This window comes from Rhopalosiphum padi, chromosome 1 (genome assembly GCF_020882245.1).
Source record: "Rhopalosiphum padi isolate XX-2018 chromosome 1, ASM2088224v1, whole genome shotgun sequence".
NCBI lineage: Eukaryota > Metazoa > Arthropoda > Insecta > Hemiptera > Aphididae > Rhopalosiphum > Rhopalosiphum padi.
Window position 1 is genome coordinate 53,600,706 of NC_083597.1, and position 26,589 is coordinate 53,627,294.

Below are 26,589 nucleotides of genomic sequence, written 5' to 3' on the forward strand. Positions count from 1 at the left end.
TTAAGCCTCTTATCGAGTATTGCCTTAAAAACCTATAGGCTATAGGTAGGTTTTTAGTGTTTTTTCCAAGTAACACCTCCGATTTTCAGAAGAAATTCGAATGTTCTATACAGGTAATATGGATATACTCGTATACTCGAATTTTATCACATATTATACTCGTATTAAAAAATTGTATTCTCCGATTTTTGTAATGTATATTATTTAGAATATAAAAATATACGATATAGAGTAATTAATATTTTTTTAATTAATTTTATTTTTAAATACCTAACTGGTAAATAAATTTAGATTTTTAAAAATCTATTCATATTTTATGATATTTATGTTGATCTGAAAGTAACTAAAAAGTGATCGTTTAAAGACGTATATACACGCCTATATCATACTCCGGGTTATATCGGTTTATACAGTTCCAGTTTATCCACGCAGTCTTATAAATAATAAAACACATGCTAATAGAAGGCTCATAAAAAATATAATACAGTTTAGTTTTATCTGATAATAGTATATTGAATTCGTATTTATGTCGTATCACTGTGTTATGTATCGTTCGATTTAATGCAGTGTTCGGCAACTTGTGGCGATGGAATGCAGATCAGAAATATCACTTGCAAATCTAAACAAAAGTACCTGACTTGCGACCCAATGACTGAGCCCAGGCGAACCAAGACTTGTTCTGCAAACTTGCCGTGTTACCGTAAGTTCAATAAAATATAAAACATCATATTATATTTATATTATTACCTATCAAGTATCAGGGATGTTTCATTATCTAAAAATGCCGAGTTTAATTTTCTTATTACTTTATTGGAAAACTTGTTTCAAACAAGGAAACTTTAGTGTACATTATAGTTTATAACTACTAAACACGCTTTATTAATGTCACGATAAATACGAAAACATAATAGTAAACGTCTGTGTACATGTGCCGAAATATTTTTTTCCTATGGCCGACGCCGCGGAGGACTTGTGACAAGTTACTGAATAATGATCCGAGTATAAATGGTGTCGAAATACACGAGATAAATTCGTTCATCGTCGAAGTATCTATATTGCTGTTGCGCGCATGCGTGTGTATGTATGTTTAGAGGGGAATACCCCTCACGGGAATGATATTTTTCATTTTGAGAGTCTCCCGTCATGTATGCCGACAGGACTGGCGGGTGTATGTCAAAAATGGAAAATTCAATGTGTCGCTGTCGATGCGGTCGGTCTCGATTTGTCGCGAGAAAAATCTCGTCGAGATATCCAAACGAATTATCGAACGGGTAGAAGGGCATCGCCACAGCGGCACAGCACACACAATGCGTGGTGTATATAATAACATATACATATGACCCAGCCCAAAGAGACCTTCGACGTGAATAAATATAATCATAAAACACGGAGATCGGTTTAAGTCCGTTTTATTTTCGATTACAAAAACCACGACGGCGGTAGTAAAACGGCGATTTTAAATTACATTTTTCAGACTCCTAGCTGTGCGGTCGATAACGATATAAATCCACTCGGCTTGACACGCATAAACCCTTTCCGCCTTCGCGCTCGGGGCTTAAAAAAAGTATAAGTGTTATAACGCCCATGGAAGTTTAGACTGGCTGGTCATAACAGTCGTGAAATTCGCTCAAAAGCTAATCGAATCATTCCCCATATCGTTTTTATTGGGCAGTTCCATTCATTTGTAGTAAAAATAACACTTTTACGCGTTCAATCTTTGCTCTGGACAAACAAACCCGAATCCCGTAATTTTGTTTTTCTTTTCGTCGAAATACTCGATCAAGGCTATGTATTTTATACCACAGCGCGTATTATGTATATACAAAATAATATAATGCATGCTGTGTATTATGTGCCATGTGTATATATAGATGTACTGCCGCAGAAGGCGTGAGTAGGTCGAGTATATGACAGGGCCAAGAACTTATTATTTAGATTACCGTATAATATAATATATTATAATATATCACTCGAAGGGTTAGGTATAAGTATAACGTAATAAACTATTAGGTTACGTATACGTCACGTCGTCACCCCATTGATCAATACTGAAAATATGTCTTCTAAATTTAAATTTTTTTTAGATTAAAACTGTATATAGCAAGTATTTCATATTTTATCATATTAAGTAAACAAATATAGTATGTATATCAAAATGGTTGTTTTACAATAATAGTTTTTTACATATATGTTATTTATCTATAATCTACATCATATTCTTGTATCAATATAAATTTTATACTTACCCTTTGGGGTGTTAATAAATAAATAAAAATAGTTATAAATATATTATTTGAATATCTTTAATGCAACAAATTTCAAACCCTATTTATAAAATATAATTTATATTGTAAATAAATCGAAAGATTTGCAGTTTATTTTATGACACAAAAATCTTCATTATTTTGATGATCGGTTAAAATTGTATAAATGTTTACTATTTCTAATAATAATTTAAATAATTAAGTAGATAAATCAAAAGCCTACACCGCGAATTATCTGTAAAAATTGTAATATTTTTAACTATACTAATTTCATTATCTATCCCAAATAATTCAATTTTCAGATCTTAGAATACTAAAAGTCTACCAAAACATGTTATTACGTTTTATAATTATAGATATTCGCTCAGGATGTTCCCTTAAATTTTTTTTTTTTACAAAACTGGGTACTAATTAAAATATTTACCTGTTGAGGGTGTACAGTTACGTTATGTAAATATATTAAATTATTATTTTAAAATATTCCGAGCAATATGTTATGATAAGCCGAAATTTGCTTACATTAAAATTTTTATAATTTTTATATTACTATTGTGCACGAAGAAAAATGTTCTAAGATAATTCTAATAATATGATAATATACTCGTATACCACATAATTGTATCGTCTTCTCAATAAATAACGAATACTGGTACTATATTTGTTTTTGAAATTCAGTGAAACAATGGAAAAGTAAAGTATTTGTCGGCACCGCAAAACTTTATATTATTTTCAAAAATAACGTTAAAAAAAATATAATTTTCTTCTTGACCAACATAATAAATCGAAGTATCGTGTTTTCCGTTGTTTATTTTACTTGTTATTTTTACTTAACGTCATGTTTGTTTTTGCTACGCGTGTTTTTACAGACGAAAATTTTGACGCAGACTCGGATTTCCAAGTGTCGTCCAAATCGAGTTTTTCACAAGCCCACGCTCAGCGATTGGTTGGCCAACAAAAAACTTCTCCACATACACTGTAAACTTTTAGCGCCCACATTCACACGCGCGACGATTTATTAAACTGATAATAATGTTTAGGTTCGTTGCCGACAATTGGAGTCCATGCAGTGTCACGTGCGGCGATGGTATCAGGACGAGGAAAGTATATTGCAAAGCTCATTTAGATTACACTCAGATCATGACGAAGTTAACAGACGACGCGTGTGTCGGTCCCAAACCACCGGAGGTCGAAAAATGCTCCTCAGTGCCCTGTTCGTTGAACAAAATGTAAACAATGGCGTCGATATGTTTTTTTTACAACTATACGAGTTCGTTATATAATATCTCATGATCAATAATTATATCCATGATTTCAGATTTGATCAAAATGAGAGGTCCATTAGGGACGGATACGCGGATGCCAGCTCTGATGATTTCAATCCACCGAAAGTCGCCCCCGGTTCGTTTGGTAAAACATACTCTTGGAAAAGAGAGGGCTTTACGCATTGCAGTGCTTCTTGTCTTGGAGGTTAGATTTGTATTGCCTGGACCAAATAAGGTTTCAAAAAGCAATAAATTGCTGGTTTTTATAGTAAAAAAAAAAAAAAAAACATCAATAACAATAATATTTTGATGTTTTTAATATTATTACAACTAATATAGCATTTCAATAATTAAACGTACGTCTGTACATAATGTTAGCGTTATAAAATTAAATAATATTATGTTTGTGTATTCCTAGTAAAACGCTGTGCTTCAGCTATAATATACGTCTGTGTAAAACGCGATTTCGTTTTACAATTTGAATTAGTTTAAATTATATAATATAGCGACAGATTGATTTCAATCAAAAAGGTATTGTAAATCGTATTATGTGTTTTAAAGTAGTGAAAATTTGAGGCTTGGAATTGTGTAAAATTTTAAGTAAAAAGTATTTTTAGACGATGACAGTAATAATATAAAATACGATAATAATATAATATCAATCAACATACTACTGAGCTTTACATTTGGTAAATAATTTTTATTTTTGTATTCGTGTCTGTGTAGGCGTACAAGAATCGTTGGTGCTGTGTGAACGCGAAGAGGACAAGAAAATCGTCTCCCCATATTTGTGTTCTCGAAACGATCAGCCCGAAGTACTAACGCAGACTTGCAACGACCAACCCTGTCCACCCCGGTGGAACGTTAGCGACTTCCAGCCGTGTTCACAGAGCTGCGGAATAGGGCTTCAGATGCGCGAGGTCAACTGCATACACGAGGTGACCGAAGGGAACACAGCTATCGTGCCGAACAACATGTGCCCACAACCACCGCCCACGGACCGGAAGCAATGCAACATGATTGACTGCCCCACAGAGTGGCGGACTTCCGAATGGTCGAAGGTACGTTCTAAGTTTTCATAACTGTTATTACTACTACGTTAATGTGGCTTACATTTTGAGAGTATTTTGAAAGTATTTTATCTTCGTATTTCAAATGTAGAAAGTATTACAAATAGTAATTATTTATTTATCTTATTTTAAACACTTAAAGTATGTATTTTACGCATTATATATTATAATATGTATTTGTATGCTTATAGTTACATGCAGTTTCCATTATGTCCATTTTTGTTAGGTCTTCGGTGAAATGAATATGATACGTAATACGATCTATTTAATATGATATGTTTTCGTAGCAGTTACAAAAGTAAACTTTGTAATTTCGTTAAAAACCATGTGATAAGTTTCTTAAGTATTTTGTGTATTTTTGGAAAATGTATTTTAAACACATACAATTATACGAATAGTAAAAGATTTTTCTTAAGTTATTTTTTGTTTGGTTTTCATTTTATCAGTTATTATCATTTCACTTACATTTTAAGTTAATATATCTTTATGTTATTGTTGACGTACTCTTTTCAAAATAATAAGTGTTTAAATTAAATTTTTTTTTATGGTATAAAATAACATAACTATCGGTTATGTGCCCGCGAATAAGTGAAGCTATGAGTAATATAAGTCCCTTGCATGCATTTACATGGTATTCTCTGTCATTTTTGGATATAACTTACTTTTTAAGTATTTATTATGATGTGTTTATTATTTATTCTTTACAGTGTAGTAAAAAATGTAACGGTGGCGTCAAAACCAGAGTGGTGGAGTGTGTACAGAGGATTGCCCACGGACACATAATAAACCGGCCAGACACGGATTGCGGCACTGACAAGCCACTCGACAGTAGGTTATGCAACCCGAACGCTTGCAGTTCGCAGGAAGCAGTTATGGTGTCGGACGTGGCTCAGAAATACGAACAGGCCACCACCGAGGAGGATGTCATGCTCAAAGTCGGTGGTGAGGCGACGGTGTACAGAGGGGTGGAAATGAAGATGCGATGTCCCGTCAACAAGAGGTATATATAATATCATAAGATCCTCCTCTTTTCAGGGGATTTAAAATTGTATGATTTGGGGTCCAAAATCTCTCCCCATCCCGATTATAAAGATGTCTTTAAGATTGAGCAACTATCATTGAAATTTATTTTTACACACAATTATGGACGCATGCTTGTATTATACCATATTGTATTGGTCGATGTATAAATATGGTTAGAATGTTAGATAATCATAATATATAGTTCTCAATAAGCAATTTTCAATAATAATAATAATGTCTAATATAACAAAAAAATATAAAAACATAATTTATATTTTCTTAATATTTTAGTAACTCTTACATCAATCATTATTATAATCTTGATCCTGTTCAACAAATTCTAAAATTCTATTTCTCATAGTTCTAATGTATAAGAGTCTTCGGGCGTGAGCAGTCAGTAATCAGTATTGTCTCTCAGAACAAATTAGTAATCGTACTAAAACGGTCTTATCATTAAAAAAAAATGTATTATAATAATTCGATATTATATTCGATTGTACGTTGAAAATATTTTTATAAAACAGAAAATACTTTGACGAGAGATCTAGGATGAAGGAATTTCACACGAGAGGTATTAGCCCTCGCTGTCACCCCTGCGCGCACACTTATCCTATAATATATGCAAGTATTAGTAGTATTACTATACACATATTATACGTGCCAGCAAGTTTTATATAATAATGATCAATGACGTCACACTATAATGTATAAGGTCTGCAGGTATATGTAGCGGGTGTAAACTATATGGCGTTTTAGGTCTGAAGTGCACTTGGCACAGCCCTCGGGGGTTTCGTGTTATAATATAAAGGATATTTATATATCTATTGCCTCTTATTATTTTCGACCATTGTTATCATGAACGTGGTGCATAAAATGAAACGTGACGCCCGCGGACGTGTATCGTCGGGTCAACACGAGTTTATTTCGTTTGTCGATGACCTAAAGACATTTTTGTAAATTCATTCGATCTCCGTGTTCTTAAACTGTATAGATAAGTTAAAAGTTTTTACTTCAAACGTATAATGTTATTTAAATGTCAGAGTATACGAAGATTTTTTTTATCTACATAACTCCTGTACGGCTATACGCTGATTCCGATGTTGTTCATGCATAACTTGTTAGTAGATAGAAGTATAATTATAAATTTGTTTCTTGTAGCTTCGAGTTGAGCTTTAAAATTCTCAGAGTACTATACCTTCTCTATAAACTTCGTGATTTTTTTAAATTTTTCTTTAAACCCATTTCACAATGATAAAGTTTACAACCCATTTACTGTGTAATATATAAATATATTATGATGACTGATGAGTGATGACTGATGAGAGATGACCAACGAGGTAGTTATGTACTTGTTAATGTATTGAATGTGCTTTAATCATTGATACATACCACATACGTATAATAATTAATGTGCTTTACGTAATGTTTTGATTTGTTTTGTCTACAACTATCTAGCCGATACTGATAATATATACGTTGTAGCTTTTACTTATATTTTAACCTTTTGGGTTCATAATATCCTTATTTATTAAACGTAATGCAATTAATTAATATATGAAATTATAACACTGCTAGGTATATGACGTATACAATGTGTACACTGTACATATTATACATTGTATAGGTACGTTGTATATCAAACAGCCAAATTCGAAGGATGAAACGCGTGTTTAGCAAACAATAATAATTATAGTTTTTATATGATATACAGAGTGAGTAATATTAAGTAATATTGTTATAGGGGAAAAATACAGTGGTCAAAAGATGGTCAGTCCTTGCAAAATGGCAAGAAGGTCCGGATATCGAAAAAAGGTATACTCAAGATCCGGACCACTACATACTCTGACCGAGGGACTTATACATGCACGGGTATGTTGCGTAGAAATTCAATACTATGTTATTAGTTATTACTTATTACGTATGATTCGTATTGTACCGTACGAATATAATTTATATGTTACGGGAAAAGTAGGAAGTCGGGCATGATTAGGTTTATAGTGTTTATACAATAAAGTGATCCTTTATCGTAAACCAAATCATCAGACAATATCTTACAACATAAGGATTTAATTGAACATTTTTTAATGATAAAAACAAGGACTCAATGATAAGTAAAATTATAAGAAACTAAGTAAGTAATGGTTTTTAAACGAATGTATAAACAAAATGTATTTAAAAAGCTCTACATTATTACCTAGTTCACGATAAATAAATCATTTTGTATATTTGTATACCTGATGTATTAATGACTTATTTATTTATTGTTTAGCTGGTAATGCCCAAGCCACAATGAACATCAACATCAAACCCCAGCCGGGAGAATTTCCTAGTTCTGAGGAAATCGACAAGCCTTTGAACCAACAAGACCCAGGTACGGTTTACGTACTGTCGCTACCAGTCATTATTTCTCTCTAACCATTGCTTTGAAATCTAAATTTATTATTTTTTTAAACGTAGTTGTACACATTCTATATTATATAGCATCATTGTATCAACATATTATCCTTGCAAGAATAACTATTTTGGTTTGATAAATATGGTGTATGATTTATCAGGAAGAAGCTCATTGTATACGGCATCATTTTCTGTTTTAAATTTGATACGGAATATAAATTTTAGTTTAAGGAGGTTATTTCTTGAATTTACCAGTAATAAATAGCTTAGAATAATACCAGGATTTAATAGAAAAAATAGCGAAAAAAATAAAACTGTTTACTTAATGGGTATGGGTAAATAATAATCGATATACCTAACTACCTATACATTTTATCACACAGATATCTGTTCAGATCATTTTACCATTGTTCTTACATTATCTTGTAACGTACGTTTATTATAAGGTTAGGTTTAATTTTTACAATTTAATTTTCTCACCCCCCCCCCTTCATATTAAAAAACATTTTTTATTCGTATAGTCTCACCACTGATGTCTTGCATTATATATGATGTTAATTTATTATTGTTGTAATAATTTATTTATGCGTCATGATATATTCGTTCAAAGGCACAAATCCGTCGTATGCAAATCCGCAAGGGATAGAACCGTCATTTGACATCAGCCACGAACGCATCAAAGGTGAACACAATCGCGAACAGAAACACAAACAGTCGCGACAAAAAACTACTACTATGCAGTCAATCGTAACGAGCACGGCGTCTTCCGAAAAACACGTAGTGGCAAGTATCTTCTTGATTTTTACTATTTTCCCATTTAACTTGTTTCTTTTTTTATTTTCAATTTTTAATATAATATTATCTGATTTAACCTGACCTGTTCCCCCTCCGAAATTGATTATACCGTTTAATAACTACGTCGTTGGCGCATATACACGAGTATACAATACCCGAGTCTTATAAATATTGTGTATGACTATATAGTAGTTGGTACATTACAACGTTTCTTTGTGTCTGTAAACAGGAAACAGAGAAAAATGCTATAGACGTCTCCCCAAAACCCACCACTTCCGGAAGTTCACGAAACTTGCCTCACCTTCACAGTCTTCTTTTTAACCTCAAGGTGAGATAAAGGAAAATAAAACTGAATTTCCTGGGTTATCACCGTAGATGATTAGCTCCCTTACGTCTAAATATTTATTATTATTAAACTATATTGCACATTCCGTTGACTTTAATTTATAATAGTATATTTATTTTAATTATTATTAATCATATTATATACCTTATTACACATGCACACAAACACACACGCACACATACGCGTGTAAACATAAAATGTACACACTATAGTAAAATACGCATTATTATATTACTTGAATATTATAATGATTATATAGTTTAGCCAACCCTATAATACCATCACCACTTTTTGCCTATTATTATTATCTCACGATTAAACCCTTGCATGTATATACGTACGTATTTGGTTTTGTTTATTTGAATCCTGTACTTATAACCTATAATATTAACGCACCGTCGATTTCTGTAAACAACACGTCATTTTGTTTGAGTTGTGCCTACACGTAAACATATTATGAACCTGGGGAAAGTTTTGTTTCATTTTCCATCGGAAAAACATCATTACAATCATTCATACTAATAAAATGAGTAGGCTCTGTGGCCGTTTCAGGGCGTGAGCAACGCACGAGTGAATAGAATGTTCATGGAAGAACCGGCAAACCCACCGGCAGAAACCGAAACCAGCACCGAGGAAGACATGTTCGGTAAACCCGTTTTGCTCGGCAAAGGTACTTATAATATTATACATATTTTATACAGCGCTGTGTTATTATTAACACATTCGCGGGATGTGATATTGTAGTTTCGTGATTAAATTGTAATTGATTTGACACTGGCTATGTTTTGTGCCGCAGGTGACCGGAAGAGCGTGAAATTTGAATGGGTTATCACGGAATGGTCGGACTGCTCTCCGCCTTGCGGGGGCAACGGCTTTCAGGTACGATTGTGTTTTATTTTGTTACAATGCCGTAGGTATTTATGATTTCTTTCGTTGGCCGTGAACTACGACCACTCGGTGACATAAATTGTAAATACATTTATGTTGTTACGCATAAATGTCTGTCTTCTCGCAGATGAGAGCGGCTCATTGCATGGTCAAACTGAATAACATGACGCAGAGCGTGGACAATAACTTGTGCGAGGACGCCCGGCTGCCGACGCCCGTGACCATACAAAAGTGCGAGACGGATGATTGTCCGCAGTGGTCGGTGACCGAATGGAAACCGTGCGAGGAGTCCAAGTGTTTCACCTGGAATACTGGTTAGTCTCGTCTTATTTCACCTGACTCCCCCCTCCCACAAACAAGGAAAGTCAACGAATAATGCTTAACTTTATTAATCGTACTCACTAAAAGCTGAAAAACGTAATTTTATTCGGGTGTATACAAATTTATACATCTTGGGATGAAATTATTAACAGTAGAAACTAATTAATAACAAACAATTATGATATAATATTCTTCTAATAATTTATTAAAAACCCAATTATACATAAATTGTTTATTCACATACATTTCTATTGTTTAAAAATTATGGTTATATTATATTATAAAAACAAATAACCGGTATTTATTGAAATTATTTATAACTTAAAGTATAATAATTTAAGAAAATTAATTATTATTTATTTGCATAGCGTGACTTATTGTACTACTCCAAATATAAACTTTTATACATTGATATTTATTTTAACATCGTGTAATCAAAATGCAATAATTATAACAAATATACATTATACAAGCTTAGAAAATATATTGTCACTCGTTAATATGGAAATATACTAATTACTAATCATAGTACTACGTAGTAAAAATAGTGTCACAAAATTAAACTTTGTGCAAATAAATAATAATAAAAAATTATAGTTTCCAAGAAAAATAAACTTACCTATGTTAATAAGCAAATATAAAATTGAATTTAATATAGGTAATAATACAGGTAGGTAGGTATAACTAATTTTTTATTTTTTATTATTATTAAAAAAAATTATATTGTTTTCTGTTAAGGATCGATTAAATTTTACTGTTATGATTTTACATCCTAGGTTGTATACATCTTATACAATTAAAACCCAACTAAAATATTGACTTTTATCTTTTATTGAGAACGATTAGTAAATCGCAGCATCCCGGAGTTAACAAGAAAAATCTAGCTATATCTATAGTGATCGGGCTTTGTAAATATATGTATATATAATATATTTACTATAGTTTCCTAGTTTTTTTTTTTATCGAACTATAGTTATCCACGTAAATATTTAACGTTATTTAAATTTTTAAACACGTCACCCCCTTTTTTCCACTTTGCGCAGCGATGCAGAGGCGAAACGTGTACTGTCAGAATTCGGATGGAGCCACTATATCGGACGAAGCGTGCCACGGGATCGAAAAGCCGGTGAACCGGAAGGAATGCTACAACGATCAGTGCAAAGGCACTTGGAAAGTGGGCGAGTGGTCCGAGGTAAGTGTCTGCAGTGTGAGTGCACGCGTAGGTATCTGTGCGCGGGTGACGTCGATAAATAATGCAACCGAGGAGAAAAAAAGGAAAAAAGGAAAAAAAAAATAAATAAAAAGACGAAAAGAAAGAAGGGATAAAAATAGAGTTTTTCGATTCGCGTCGTCGTCACTGTCAATTATAAGTTATTTGCTACCGTACACTGCCGAGCGGGTGCGTGCGTTATCTCAATTTACGCCGCGTATAAATGAAACTGTCGCGCGACGGTCGATAAACGCGTTGGACCATTTTTGAAGATGCGTAGAGTGTGTGTTTACGTGATCACTTGTATTTACTCACAAATCACTGTATTATGCTATAATATTATCCTACCGCAAATGCATTTTATAGATACCTTCGGTTTCCCGAAATTCCAAACGTCGACCTTATTTTATTTTTGTATGTATTAAATGATTAAACTAAAACGATCTGATTCGATATTTTTTGTTTTTTAAAATAAAATAATATAATGAACAAAACGACAGTTTGTTATAATATGCTCATATCTTTCTCTCTCTTGCGGGCATGCACGTACACACACACTAATATGTGCACACGTCACAAACACTGCATAAGTGTGTGAAATTTCGACTCGCATACAAATAAGGCTCAGGATGTATAAAATCAACTTTTGACGTGTGCAGACAACATTCACACGAGTAACGTCAATCTTCGTCTATATTGTTTTCGGTTTCTCCCTAGCCCCTGCAGTATAGTACCTATTATAATATTATATTGGTATACATCCAAGCGGTTTTACCACTCAAATGTTTCAAAAAGATAAATATAATTTGATTTTCTGAAAAGTATCTCCGTTCAATAATAATTCGATTTCTGTGACACTTCGAAATCGATAAATTATGTCTACATAAACGTGATTTACGTTTAAAGGATACGATATGGCATACAAAATATAAATAAATACAAATTATTATAATACAATTAATGTGAGGCGTCCTTTTATTTCTATTTTAAATAAAATATCAAATTCTGCATAAATTTCAGAACGAAAATGCTGAACTTCAAACATAATATTTTCCTCTTAAAAAATTTTTACAATTACAAAAATAATATAAATAAATAATTTATGTACAGATCAAAAAGTTTAACCAGCCAGTTATTATTATATTATATTATACACTCCAGCATTTTAAAAGTTTTTAATTTATCATTAACAATTCAAATTGCCCAACATCTGAATTTCCCGTTTTGTTTAAATATATATATATAGTGTATTAGTGTTAGTGTATAAATATTTGATTCTTCAAAAATAAAAAAATATATTTTTTTGTAAATAGGTCAATGTTTTCAAACTTTAATACCTAATCGTACGAATGTACAATACAATAATTAAAACCAAAAACTTAAGTTAAAATTTATAGTTGAGGATTCGGTAGTACACTTTACTCTATAAAAGTTTAGTGAAAAATATGTATAATATATCATACACGCATAACGCATAAGGCATATAATAGATGGGAAACAAAAGCGTGAGAGAAAAGGTTAGAGTGTGATGGACAACAATAAAACGCCTTAACACAATAACAATATTATGATAAAATGGGAACTAATATATTATGCCTAGCTCAAAATCATCTCGAATACTTACATACATCGTATTTTGAACTTTGATTAAATAATACAATTATAAAGTGAAACTCGGGGTGGGCATTTATATAGCGTTACACCACTATATAGTTTATCATACATATATAGACATTTAACACGAGCAAACACGCGATTTCCACAACTGTCATTGTAGCTATAGGCTCTCGCCTCTCAAATACTATATAGATATGATATATAGATGTAGATATGTTACTGCGAATGTCCGCAATTGGTGAGTGCTGAAAGTCACCGGTTGATGTCGTCATACACCAAAGTCATTGGCGAATGTTGGCATATTGATTAAATTTGTACTGTTTTTAAACATTTACTAGCGACTGTCGACATTTATTTAAAGATATTGGTGAATGTTGGTAATGCCGATATTATTTAATCTGATCTTATCTAAAATTCTAGTACCGCCTACCTGTACAAGATGTAATTGCAAAACAAAGTGCACTACAAAAAAGTGTGGTTGTAGAAATGTCGGCATTTTATGCAGTTCAAAATGTCATGACAGTTTGTCAATTTTAAACAATTTTCGCCGTTGTTTTAAAATAATAATTTTTCTATGGCAAAATAATCATAATTTAAATTAATAATACTGGTATAATATTGTTCAATAATAATAATCATAATTAATAAAAGTATAATTGTTAATATTTATAACTAAACATATCATTTTATATTATTGTCTATACTCTATATAGTACTATATAGGTACTATAATATTATGTGCGAATACGTACAACATTAACCGAAACCGTGTTGTGTATGTCAACATTGACCAAAATCCTAATGTAAACGTCAACATCCACTAGTACGTGTCTATATTATATTAATTTTTCGACATTCACCAATTTGTAGTAGGTGTATGTCGACATTCACTAGGTGATTGTCAGCACTCACCGATTGCGGACATTCACTGCAGTAACAGATATACTATATTATTATGTTCTTTTTGTTGTCAGTGTACGGCGTCGTGCGAAAAGGACGGGCTGAGGTATCGAATATTGCAGTGTGTCTGGTACGGCACCAATAAGCCGGCCGGGACCGCCTGCCGCGACCAGCCCAGGCCACCGGTGATGAAGACTTGCACAGGACCGCAGTGCGCAACAAGTAAAAACACACATAACTGTACGAGCACTTTCAACAAGAGTAGCGACCTCATTACGTAGGGTGGGAGACAGGTGGGGGAAAAAATGCACAGCCTTCCATAATCGTGTTGTGCCGTTTCGTTTAGGGTTTAAATAGATTATGTTTATGTTTTATTTATCATATGATCGACTTGACCATACGCAATGTCTTCGTAACAAGTGGTATATATACATTATGCAAATATTAATAATTTACATCTGGTATAATAATAATAAGTACCTATTCTTGCGAAGCGTACCGAAAAAATGCAGGCATTTGAAATCGTATGTGCAAGTTCGATGTTTTGATTCAAAAACACCTTATTACTCGTAACAAATAAAAATACACTGCTCTGTCAAAACTTTAAACTATACAAACAGTCCGTAGAATTATTTGGAGACTCAGAGAGTCATCAAATCACCCTTAATTTTCATCTCTAGTAATTTACTCATTCGCAATGTATATATAACCTATAACGCCCCGAAACCTCGCTGATTAGTGTTATAAGTTTATAACATGTCACAACTCGTCATAATAATTGTTGTTAACGTTTTAAAAATTATGTAATTATACGAACTGTTTTTGTTATAGAAAACGAATGCATAGATCACAGCAAACACAACTGCAAGAACATAAAACAAATGAACATGTGTCACTTGCGTCAATACCAAACACAGTGCTGTCTTTCGTGTTCATAAACACATCATCCACTGTAATTTTATTTTTCTATTTCAATTTTTTTTTTTACATTTTAAAGTGTTAATAAGTGTTTTAGCATTCATTCCGTTGTACATAATTATTATATACGATGAGTTACAATAAGTATTAAGTGTAACGCACGTCTTGTTGAACTAATATGTATATTGTTAAGTAGGTGAAATACTATTTTAATTCGATTTTGAATGTGTGCCGTTGATTACATATGATATTTTGTACACTATAGTATACGTACTATTATACTGTTCGTAGCGGTCTATTTTTTTATTGTTCTGTTTTCGAATAGTCGCTAAGTAAATACGTACTTAAGCGGAAATCGCCTACTATTATGGGAGAGGGGAGTGCTAATAACTTAAATTGCAATAAAGAAATTGTTTCTGGCTTCCCTCGAACTATTTTTATTAAAATGTCATTAATAGGTAATGTTACAGAATTTTTTTTTTTTTTTTATTAGGTATTCTGTAAAAACTTGAAAATTTAAAAACTGTTTCGTATTTAAAACTTCATAACATTCAATTTGAATACCTAAGATTTAAAAATGCGATACAATATATCCCTTTGAGGTGGTTCTTATATATCCATAAATTCACAAATATCGAAATGGCATGTGCATAATTCATTTGACAACCATAAAGTTCAAACTGTCTGACTTCTTCGCTCAGTGTATTCAATATACAAAACTATATATTTATCAGAAGCAAATTCTTGGGTTTTTAGTACTTATTTTTAAAATTATTATAGCTAGTCGCCCGCCATTTACGCGCAAAAACTTCATAAAAAAATAAGGAATTTTTTCAATCAACATTTTTACGATAATTTCTAAGAAAATATTCTCTATACATAGTACTTTTCTATGAGCATTTTAAACAATATTTATAAAAAAAAAATATTCCAATTCATTTTTTTATTTTTAAGGAGTCTTTATTGTTATTAAGGCCTTCCTAGATTTCTGCCAATTGGTACGTATCTATCTTACAATATAAACGATGATAGTTAAATAGATCTGTATATGATGTTAATATCATGAGTTAAAAACTTAAATAATTGTTCAATGTCACTTTATGCGTGATTTATGATCATATTATTTTAAACGGGCATTATAGATCTTTGTTGATAGTTTTGTTGACCGTGGATTTCGATCAGTTCTAACACCGCATTCTTCAATAATTCAATCGTAATATTGATTATTTAACAATAAATATAGTATTGTTATAAATTATGTTATGTTGTTATAATAAATTTGTTTACGATTTAGGTTTAGAATAATAAAAGTTCCACACTAATAAAACGACGACTGAACAAATAAAAAAATCGGGAATATTCAGTATTGTTTTGTGTATGATTTAAATATATAGTATAATATAAGTTGATTACCTGTTAAAAAACCCTATTAAATGTAAATTAAGTACCAAGATAATATACATTCCACTCAATATAATTCCACGTGGTATGGCAGACTAAACGTCTGGACATGTCGTATATTCTTCGAGTGCCGCCCCCCCCCCACTCATATAAAAATTTAAAAATACTAATGTAGAAACCATTTAAAATAATATTATTAAATTTCCGTATATAATCACATTTGATAACAACTATGTTCTACATTCATTGTCATATTGCAACAAGTGTCACGTATTCGAGTCATATACCGCATATAATAAGACTTTCGTTCTACTAATAATCGTTTGATTTATAATAGATATCTATGTATTGTCCTATGAATTCTCACTGATAAATCTTAGATTTCGTACGAAAAAACACACGCCAGTGCACATGTTGTAGGTAGATTTTAATAGACAGTCGAAAAAAACGGTACAGATCTCGGAGCGTATATGCGTCTGTGACACGGTCACGACGAGTTTTTTTTTACACAATTGGAATTGTTAATTTATCAATTTGTGATGTATTGTGTGTGTGTTGTAGACTTGTAGTACCTACTACCTACGCAAGACGGTTAAAAAGAATAGTGTGTCGATTGACGTGAAAGAGGGACAAATTGTTGTTTTTTTTTTTTTTTTTGACAATCTGAAGTAAATCCCGGTTAATATTGTTATTACATCTTGTGTAGTGCAATCGAATGTTGTAATTTGCGGCTAAACTGATTTTGATTTTCAACCTTTCGAGATCGATTGAACAAAATATTTTATCGTTTTAGATATTTACCACTTTGTTAATGTATACCGCCTTTAATTTTTATAAAGGTACTTTGAATAATATTGGTATTATAAATATAAAATATTATCCATTCACATTAAGTAATTTTATTATTTATTGTACAACAAATTCCTAAATGCATTCATCGCAGTTGTAGTTGTATTACGCGGTAAAAGTAACTGAAAAGTTGCGATTTTTAGTGCTTACAAAGTTATTGAAAATTACATATTATATAATGTCGTTTTTTATGATTTGTAATATTATTTTACATTACCATCAAATTCTATTATCATATATTATGTTAGATGAAACAAATTTCATTTTATTTTTGCTATGTCTATTTATTCCGTTCTAAAGCTAAACTCAAGGTTTTGCTTTAAAAAGCCTAAGCCTAAAAGACTATTGTGGTTTTAGACACATTCTTATTACATTAAAATTTGAGGGGGGTTTCGAAAATTTTAAGTTTTCCGTGTAAATAAGTATATACCCGGACCACAAAGCAATCGATCGTTGCTTGGCAACACAAATATTAATAATTTATATTTAAAGTTGTTCATCTATACAGCAATTAATAGGTATTCCTAGAGTCTACCTACCATAAATTAATATATAAAAATAATTAAACATTTTCAAAATTATGGTTAGGCTTGCCATAAACTAATATTATTATTATTAATATTTACCGAGCGGCCAGTTCCAAAATAAATATATTATTGAAACATATTTAATATAATATTATAATATTAATATGTTATAAACGATATGACTGATAAATAGATTTTAGACCATTATTTAATTACCCATTTCACGAGATTAGTTAATTTTATCCTCGTCAGTTAGAATAATGTAATACTATAAGTCTGTAATAGTTAATGCGTATATTAATTATATAGGTTTATTATTGTAACCAATTTGTTTTATACCTTCTTATTGTTATTATTATCATTATTATCATTATTACTATTTTACCGTTATTTCGATTTTATATAACTACTTACCTATACCTAAATAATTATTATAGTATTATACATTATTATACGTCGATTTCGTTTGCCGATTGTCATTATTTACATGCAGACCAACAGTCGATTAACAGCATTACATTTTATGTATTATGTACATAATAGTATAATACCATTATTATTTTACCTTAACGCCATACCTATACAAGTTATAGACTATTTATTAACCTATAAACTAAGTTATGATAAATTAATAAAAACATATTGTTAGTACTTAGTAGTCCAAAATATCAACTGTATATTGACATTTGACACGTATAGATACAATAACAATATTATGATGTTTTCAATTTTATTTGACGTCGAACTTCATTATTTTAAATGCATTTAAATCGTAGTCGTTCATTCTGAAATATCGTGTAACATTATTATTATAAAAATATAATTATTTATACTATATTATATTATAATTTGTTTTGTTGGAATTATAATATGTTAAAATAATATTGTACAGCGTTGTAATGTATTGCTTTGATATAAACTATAATATTTAGTTGTGCCCATAATAATTATTATATAGGAGACAAATAATAAGCATGTTGGTTTAAAATAAAATATTATTATTGTGCAAAATAAAAACGAATTTTGTAATAAATTTGTATTTTGTGTCTACTCATTGATTACGTTATCATAATGTTATATCACAAAAGTTATATCGACATACAAAATAATATATTAATTATTATGTAAATTGTTAATATATATAATTATTAAAAATATAGTTCATACTTCTAATTCACCTAATTATTTTTTTTTGTAGATACTATTTAATACTACATGTCTGTAGGAAAAATAACTGTATAATATAATATATTGTTTTATTACTATAATATTTAATAATGTTTACCAATAACAATTTGTCAACTAATTGAACTATATCAAAGTTCGGTTAGTAGTTTGTACTTGATTATTTTTTGTATTTAAAGAAGCATTGTAATATCTTATCGTTTATTTTATAGACATTCTGACATATAAACTATGAGAAAAAATAAAACAATAACCCTATACCGGCAGTACCACAGGCCACAAACATTCTAGAAAGTAATTCCAATAGGCAATAAAGACATTACTAATTTTGTTATCTTATTCTAAATACTTATATATTTCTTTGAAACAGATACAATTATAATTACATAAACACAATTAACTATTAAGTATAATATAATGTAATTTAATTGCAATCATATTAGGTACTTTATCCAGTTAATCCCAATGAAGTATTTAGGTTTATTTATGACTTATTATTATATTAAGACATCCATAGGAATGGTGTTTAAATTATGAGTGTCTTGCATTAAAATAATAACACTATTATCTTTACTTGATATAATAAAGATCAGTTCAAAAAACTAAATGCATCTATTTTTAAAATATAAAGATAAAAACTAAAAAGTAATAATAAATAAACTATTATAAAGGTTCATTAATACTTAAAATATTATGATTTTTCAATTTTTGATGTATAATATAATATAAGTACTCTATACTTAATAATTATATTATAATGCCATAATGGATTTGTATCTTTAAAAGTATTAAACAGGTAAGCATATTAGATTTTTAATTTGTTTTTCTTTGTTCTCCTATAAGCTCTATAGATCAACTTAACGAACCTGAAAATACATTATACAATCATAAAAAAATACATTATTTGAATGAAAAATTCAAATAAATCGTTGTGAAATCATTATTTCATATAAATAGCCTTGAAACAATGAAGCTTCTTTATTATGAAATCCAAAACAATGTCACACCAATATATTGAATATTTTAATGTATATTATATTATTATGTAATATTAAAAACAACAATTTAACATCAATTATCAATATTGTATCATAGCAAATTTATTCGGTTTTATAGTATCTACAATTTACCAATTATTTTTCCCTCAAATAAATATTAAAAATTGTTTTTAAAACAAGTGTATTTTATAAAAAGAAGAAATACTGCGTTTTATCTATCTATACAACATATTATATACTATTGTATTATATGCAATTTGTGTTATTGTGATAATGTGTCATGCGAGTTGCGACCCATTAGAAAAAAATTAAATTTTTATATGTTTTAATATTTTTTTTTTTTATGCTATAGATTTTCAATATTTTTTAATTGGGAAATTAACATTTTACAAAGAGTTTTGTATTAACTTTGTCAAGTATTTCAACCAAGCGAATACTTTTTAATTGATGTGTATTGAAAAAGTAACTAAACAATTTTAAAATTTAATCGTAAATAGAAAAAGATAGGTAATATAAACTTTTGGTGAAAATGCCAAGTATTTGAAGTAATTCGTTTTCGAGTTATATAGGTACATAAAAAAAACCAATTTGGACTGCGTAAAAATTTCCGTTTTTCCTTAATTTTTTTTTTTTGGTTTTTTCCAATTATAAAAGAAAGTAGGGACTAGGAATTATTTCTTTTTATCTTCTCAAAGTACCAACTAGATCTAATTTTCTACCAGAATTTTTGCCGATTTTTGAAAATCAAAGTATTTCTACTGCCTCGAGCCCTCAAAAGGTGAGATCGAAAAAGAAGTTGCCTTTTACTATTCGCTATTGTATGTCCATCACATTGACACTGAAGCAGGTAATAATATTGCATAGGTAATTAACGTTTAGTCAAAGTAAAGAAAAATGTACTATTATGAAAATGTACATTTTTTCTTTTATTCATGGCTTTTCTACACTATTATTATACAGGATGATTATCATTTATTATGTATCTTCTCAAGCGTTCTGAATTATAATTGTCATAAGTACGAATAGTACGATTCGTGTTTTGTTGTCTCTGCAGGTTAAATATCCCTGACGTGTTTTCTATACTTAGATTTATTAAATTATAGTATTACAAAATGTATGTATATTGTATATGCCAATTAAGTAATTCAAATATTAAATACTTATGCGACCTGCTCATGTTAATACTGTTTCTGTTATATTTTGTATGACTACTGTTTTCTACTAGCTAAACCTTGGTGAACCGAGGGTACTAAAAATCACTTATACGGTGTAGGATGTAGGTATAATGAATATTCTACATCAACTATAGAGCTAGCTGCCAGGTACTGTTATCTTTATTGTGTGTATTATAATTGGCATGTCTATGATGAAACATAACTAAAAAAAATCAGTGGTGTAACTAAGAGAAATTGAGTGCGGGCGCACCCGGGCCTGTTCACTTATCTAAGGGGCCCAAAATAATTGTATAATGGTTTTTTTTTTTTAATAATAATAATTATTATATAATTTCGAATTTTATTATGTAACAATATTTTTAAAATATACATAACATTATATTAGTAAGATAAATGCACCTTTCTCGATAGTCAATAACCCTCCTTAGATCTCCATAAATAATGCCTTGATGAGGAGGGGGGATATGTTAAAAATTTCTATTCCGGATCCAAATTTTGAAGTTACGCCACCGCCCACCGATAAAAACAAAATAATAATACATAATTATGAAAACTGTTTGAAAAATATGATTGATTGATTTTCCTTGTTATTAAAACGTAAAAATATTTATAAATACTTTTCATAGCAATAAACTCAGATTCGATTGATTATAAATTTAAAATGTGCATTATTTAGTACTCGTTATTTTACTATTCATTGGTCAATGGTCATTTTCTCATGTATGACATAATCACTGAGGCACTCATCTATAGTACTACGGAATATCACCTTAAATTTGTTCCTTTTTATTAATTATAAACGTATATAAATAATAATAAAAAAAATGCTAAAACCTCAAAAAAACGATGAAGATTAACGATCACGTGCCGCGGACCGCATTATCTCAGGCCAAATGTCCATAATCACGGTTTTAGAAAATATCTTCCCATAATATTGCCCATATCCCCCTAGAGAGTATACCTACTCTCTATAAAATAGATATAATAACAATTGCCATTTGTAATAAGTCCATTCTAGTTGCACAAAAAAATTACAAAAAAATATAGAGTTTTAGCAGAGTTAAACTAGCAAATTAATGTTACACAGTAAATTTAACACCATATCAAGTTTACACATAAGTTAAGACTTACATTTAAAAAAAACTATAGGTATTTGAAAAACAATAAAACTTTAAATGGCTCTTCTGAACATTTTGGTAATTGTGACATATTATATTTGGCTTTTAACTTTTAAGCCATCGATAATAATATTATGTATCGCCTTCAACACATTATCACAGTATAACAACAATTCATAATTGATAATAGAGTACAGGGGTACCACAGTGTAGCGAACAAGTTGTCGGCACTGGGTGGGCGCATACCGCCGCATACCGAGGTGTTACCGGAGTACGTCTGTGGTCCGCCTACCACTGCTATTGAATGCACGATAACATAACCTAACATTTCTGTTCGACATATTCTCTCCTTTGCGATCGTTTTTCCACGTTTGGTGATTTTCAGTCGTTCGTCATTCGGACCGTTTCCGTTCATTTTCGTCGTCAGCTTGCTGTATCGTCGCCATTCAATCATGGTAAGTATTACATGACCGGTATTAATCGGCTGCCGCTTTCGGTTAAATTTTTGACAGGTTTCGGAAAACTAAATCTGAACGCGACGCGTACCTGTCTTGTTGTGTTCAAACGCGGTAATATTCCGTCTTTTCCGGCGGTGGACGCCATATGAATAGTGCTTAATGTATGTTGTTCCGTTTTTCAAAAACCATTTCTGATGGCTGCTATTGTATCATCTTAAACGGATTCAGTTTTCTTTCGTCCATTACACAGACATAAACATAACCCACTAATGCACTAATTGTTAATAATAAAACCTATGTAACCAATATACAATTTGTATAGTACACTATTAGTCTTCCTATTAACCTTAGTATGCTGTCTGAAAATTCTTAATTTTCGGTAATGTTAAATACTTGTCAAACTACGTCGTTTGATCTCTGTTGATGTTAGTATTCAAATTATCAATGTACAAATAGGTTTCTTATATTGTGTTTCTACCCCTAGGGCTATACATCTGTGCGTATTCTTAAATATTTTACTTTATCTGATCTTTGTATGCACTCATGTTAACATTTAATAGAGCATAATAATATTGTATGTTAGAATGTTCGGGTTACTTCAGACATTACTTAAATATCATAATTTTTAAATCAATTAATTATTATAGGCGGGTTTCAATAATTTCAAGTGTTATTATTTTTATTGAATATTTTAAAGTATCTTATTGTAGTTCTCGTATTATATTACGTTTTATATTTTAGGTATTTACTGATATACTTATATAATGTTATAAGGTTGATTGATAATTATCTTTTTTGCTTTATTTGGTACGAAAATCATTAATGTTTTTTCATAATAATATTAAATTACCTAGATATTGTAATTTTAATTGCCTAATTAATTCTAATGTTCCTAGTCAACTTTGGATACATTAGTTCAATTCAAATTTTTGCTTCTATTTCTTAAAATGTTAAATTTTTTAATAAATATTTATTATGTGATTGAATATAATAAACTTAAAAAAATGTTCTCTAAAATTACATAATTAATACATCAACTATTATAAGTTATTAAATGTACCTTTATTTGATTAAATACTAGTTATTAAAAACACCTAGATAATTTATTAACTACAGTAAGTCCTCGTTCAACATCATGGTTAAGTTCCTGGAAAACAACATTAACCAAAAAAAAAAAAATGTTGTGAAACACTACATACACTTTATTATAATAAGTTCCTGTCAATAAATAACAATGTACCTACCTATGTATGTATTATTATCATTGCACTATTTCATTATTTTATTTTTATACATTATTAATTGTTTGTATTAGATTACAAATTATACCAAAATTAACAAAAACTTATTAGATTTGAAAAAAAGAAGACGATGACAAAGTATATATTACTTAAAATAAATGAAAATAGTATCTACATATTATGATAGGTATGTCAATAAAAACGATAACAGTATTACCTAAAAAATGGTCAACAGAATTAAATTACTTATATATAAAACATATATAAATATAACAACAATTTGATGAACACATGTAGTATTAGGTATAAACGACGCAATAGCAAAACAATGTTACATGAGGTGATGTTAAACGAGGATTTACTGTACCTATTGCTTACTTCAATTTAAGATAAAGCATTTTTTTATCAAGTTATTTAATTACAAACACTTAATTGTTATTGATTTATTTTTAAAACAATATTATTAGATTTTTGACAGACATGCTTATTAATAAAATACATAAGGTTTATTGGCCAACTATAAAATAATTTAACTGAACCATAGATTTATATGTAGAAAAGTCGATTACTTGATAGGTAATAACTATTAAAACCTGTTTCTTAAGTAAATAATTAATATCTTATGTATATTTTTTATTTACCTATTATTTTCTTATTAGAAATTAACTAGTTGATATGTCATATAAAATATAATTCTATATGTTATAGGATTTGGAATTTAAAGATGTTGAAAACACTCCTACAGATCAAAAGAGACACAAAATCCGTATCACATTGACTTCTAAGAACATCAAAAGTTTGGAAAGTGGTAAATTATATTTTTATTGCTTAAAAATGTTAATATATTGCCTTGTTAATTAAAATAATTTTTTATAGTGTGCTCTGAGATGATTGCCGATATTAAGAAGAGAAAACTGCCAGTCAAAGGACCAGTTCGCATGCCAACCAAATTCTTGCGTATCACAACAAGAAAAACACCTTGTGGTGAAGGTTCAAAGACATGGGACAGATTCCAAATGAGGATTCACAAGAGGGTGATCGATTTAAAATGCCCAAGCGATAAAGTCAAACAAATCACCAGTGTCAACCTCGAACCTGGTGTAATTGCTGAAGTTAGCATTGCTAGCGAGTGATGTGTTTTTTTTATGATTATATGATTTGAATGGTACGACAACTAATATCATGTCTAATAAAAGTTTAAAATTACATCATGCCGTTAATTTAATTTATTTTTTTAAATCACCTACAAATTAAGTTTTACTAGATAATTATTATACTGGTAGATTTTTTATTCTTAAATATTACAAATGAATATAAAACTTTTTATTTACATTCATTTATGATGTGTATACAAGGTGATTCTTTAATCATTGTACACTATTTCAAAAAGTATTCATGTTTTTGAAAATATCTTTTTACTTGTTTCGAGTTGTTGAAAAAACGTTTTTATTAAATATTTTTTATCCATATATTTTCTTAAGTTTTTACTTTTTTGAATGACAACATAGTTTTAATTTCATATTCCAAAGTAGAATAGTTTAATACATAAAAAATTGAATCTAGAGCTAGTAGTTTATGAGTTACAAGTATTTAAAGTTAAGATGTGTGGAGTGGAGTGGTACGGGGTTACCCCGCAAAATATTTGTCCACTACTCCGCTTGTCTAAACTTTAAATACGTAAAATTCATAAACTACTCTCTCTAAATTCGATTTTTATGTATCAAAATATTCAGAAAATTATTCTGCTTTGGAATATGAAATTAAAACTGTTGTTCAAAAAAGTAAAAACTTAAAAAAATATTATTTTTTAATAAAAACATTGTTTTTTTAACAACTTGAAACCATGTAAAAAAATATTTTCAAAAACATGAATACTTTTGAAATAATGAGTGTACAATGATATAAAATAAAATCACCTTGTGTGTATATATATATATAAAATCATGATTGGATGTATCCATTCATTATTTTGAATGTTACATATAACATGGTTTGCAATCTTTTTACTATTTTGTGATTAATTAATGTTAATTAATCCATAATAGGTAAACCGGTGTTAAATGTAGGCAATATTGCCTAATAAATGGTAAGGTATTTCTGAACAACTATTAGACACATTCACATCTGTTTGTAATTCATACATTATGCTTTAGTATTGTACCTTAATACATTTATTTTACATTTATACACAAGTAAATCCAACTGATTTCAATTGTTGATAATATATTGAATAGTTGGTCAAATATTATAATCATTTTACAACAGCCTATTTTGAGTACAATTTTAAAATGTAAACCACCTCTGGACATGCTTGATATTGTTTGATTACCAAGAGTATTTTTAACATAATATTTAGCATTTATTTTTCAAAGAACTAAGAAGTAACAAAAATTCTATTACTGTTAGAACAAGATGATTTAGTGCAGGAACCAGAACAAGAAATACGATAGTTCTTAAAAAATAATAAGAGAACAGTTATTGTATAACTTATTGTAAATATAAATAATGATTCTTAAATATTACACTGTTAATTAAATTATACATATTTAGTGTTATATTTAGAGTAATTTATAAACAATTTATAAATTTACTTAATTTTGGTAGAAATTTGTGTATCAGTAATAATGTG

General features: G+C 29.7%; 2 protein-coding genes across 7 annotated transcripts in view; both read left to right on the forward strand.

Moving 5' to 3' along the window:
• The window catches only part of LOC132928852 (ADAMTS-like protein 1), a 177,266-nt gene extending 158,448 nt beyond the window's left edge, over positions 1–18,818 (forward strand). Inside the window, exons 10-26 of one of the 6 annotated variants that reach the window (XR_009662066.1) lie at positions 568–700; positions 3,131–3,239; positions 3,302–3,490; positions 3,580–3,731; positions 4,253–4,587; positions 5,304–5,596; positions 7,361–7,488; positions 7,889–7,990; positions 8,624–8,796; positions 9,038–9,136; positions 9,689–9,824; positions 9,951–10,033; positions 10,170–10,356; positions 11,407–11,555; positions 14,165–14,312; positions 14,922–15,200; positions 16,303–18,818. Coding sequence is in view for 5 of the 6 variants with exons in the window: in XM_060993769.1 (XP_060849752.1) it covers positions 568–700; positions 3,131–3,239; positions 3,302–3,490; positions 3,580–3,731; positions 4,253–4,587; positions 5,304–5,596; positions 7,361–7,488; positions 7,889–7,990; positions 8,624–8,796; positions 9,038–9,136; positions 9,689–9,824; positions 9,951–10,033; positions 10,170–10,356; positions 11,407–11,555; positions 14,165–14,312; positions 14,922–15,028 (2,523 nt within the window). In the remaining variant the exon portion in view is untranslated. Of the gene's footprint in view, positions 1–567; positions 701–3,130; positions 3,240–3,301; positions 3,491–3,579; positions 3,732–4,252; positions 4,588–5,303; positions 5,597–7,360; positions 7,489–7,888; positions 7,991–8,623; positions 8,797–9,037; positions 9,137–9,688; positions 9,825–9,950; positions 10,034–10,169; positions 10,357–11,406; positions 11,556–14,164; positions 14,331–14,921 lie in introns of all 6 variants that reach the window. The other 5 variants (XM_060993798.1, XM_060993769.1, XM_060993780.1 and 2 more) reach the window with 5 other exon arrangements.
• A 3,733-nt stretch (positions 18,819–22,551) lies between these two features.
• LOC132917141 (small ribosomal subunit protein uS10) lies at positions 22,552–25,168 on the forward strand. Its single transcript, XM_060977737.1, has 3 exons — positions 22,552–22,716; positions 24,669–24,768; positions 24,837–25,168. Exons 1-3 carry the CDS (start codon positions 22,714–22,716, stop codon positions 25,091–25,093), a joined length of 360 nt encoding a protein of 119 aa, XP_060833720.1. The 5' UTR covers positions 22,552–22,713; the 3' UTR covers positions 25,094–25,168.
• Positions 25,169–26,589: the final 1,421 nt, after the last annotated feature.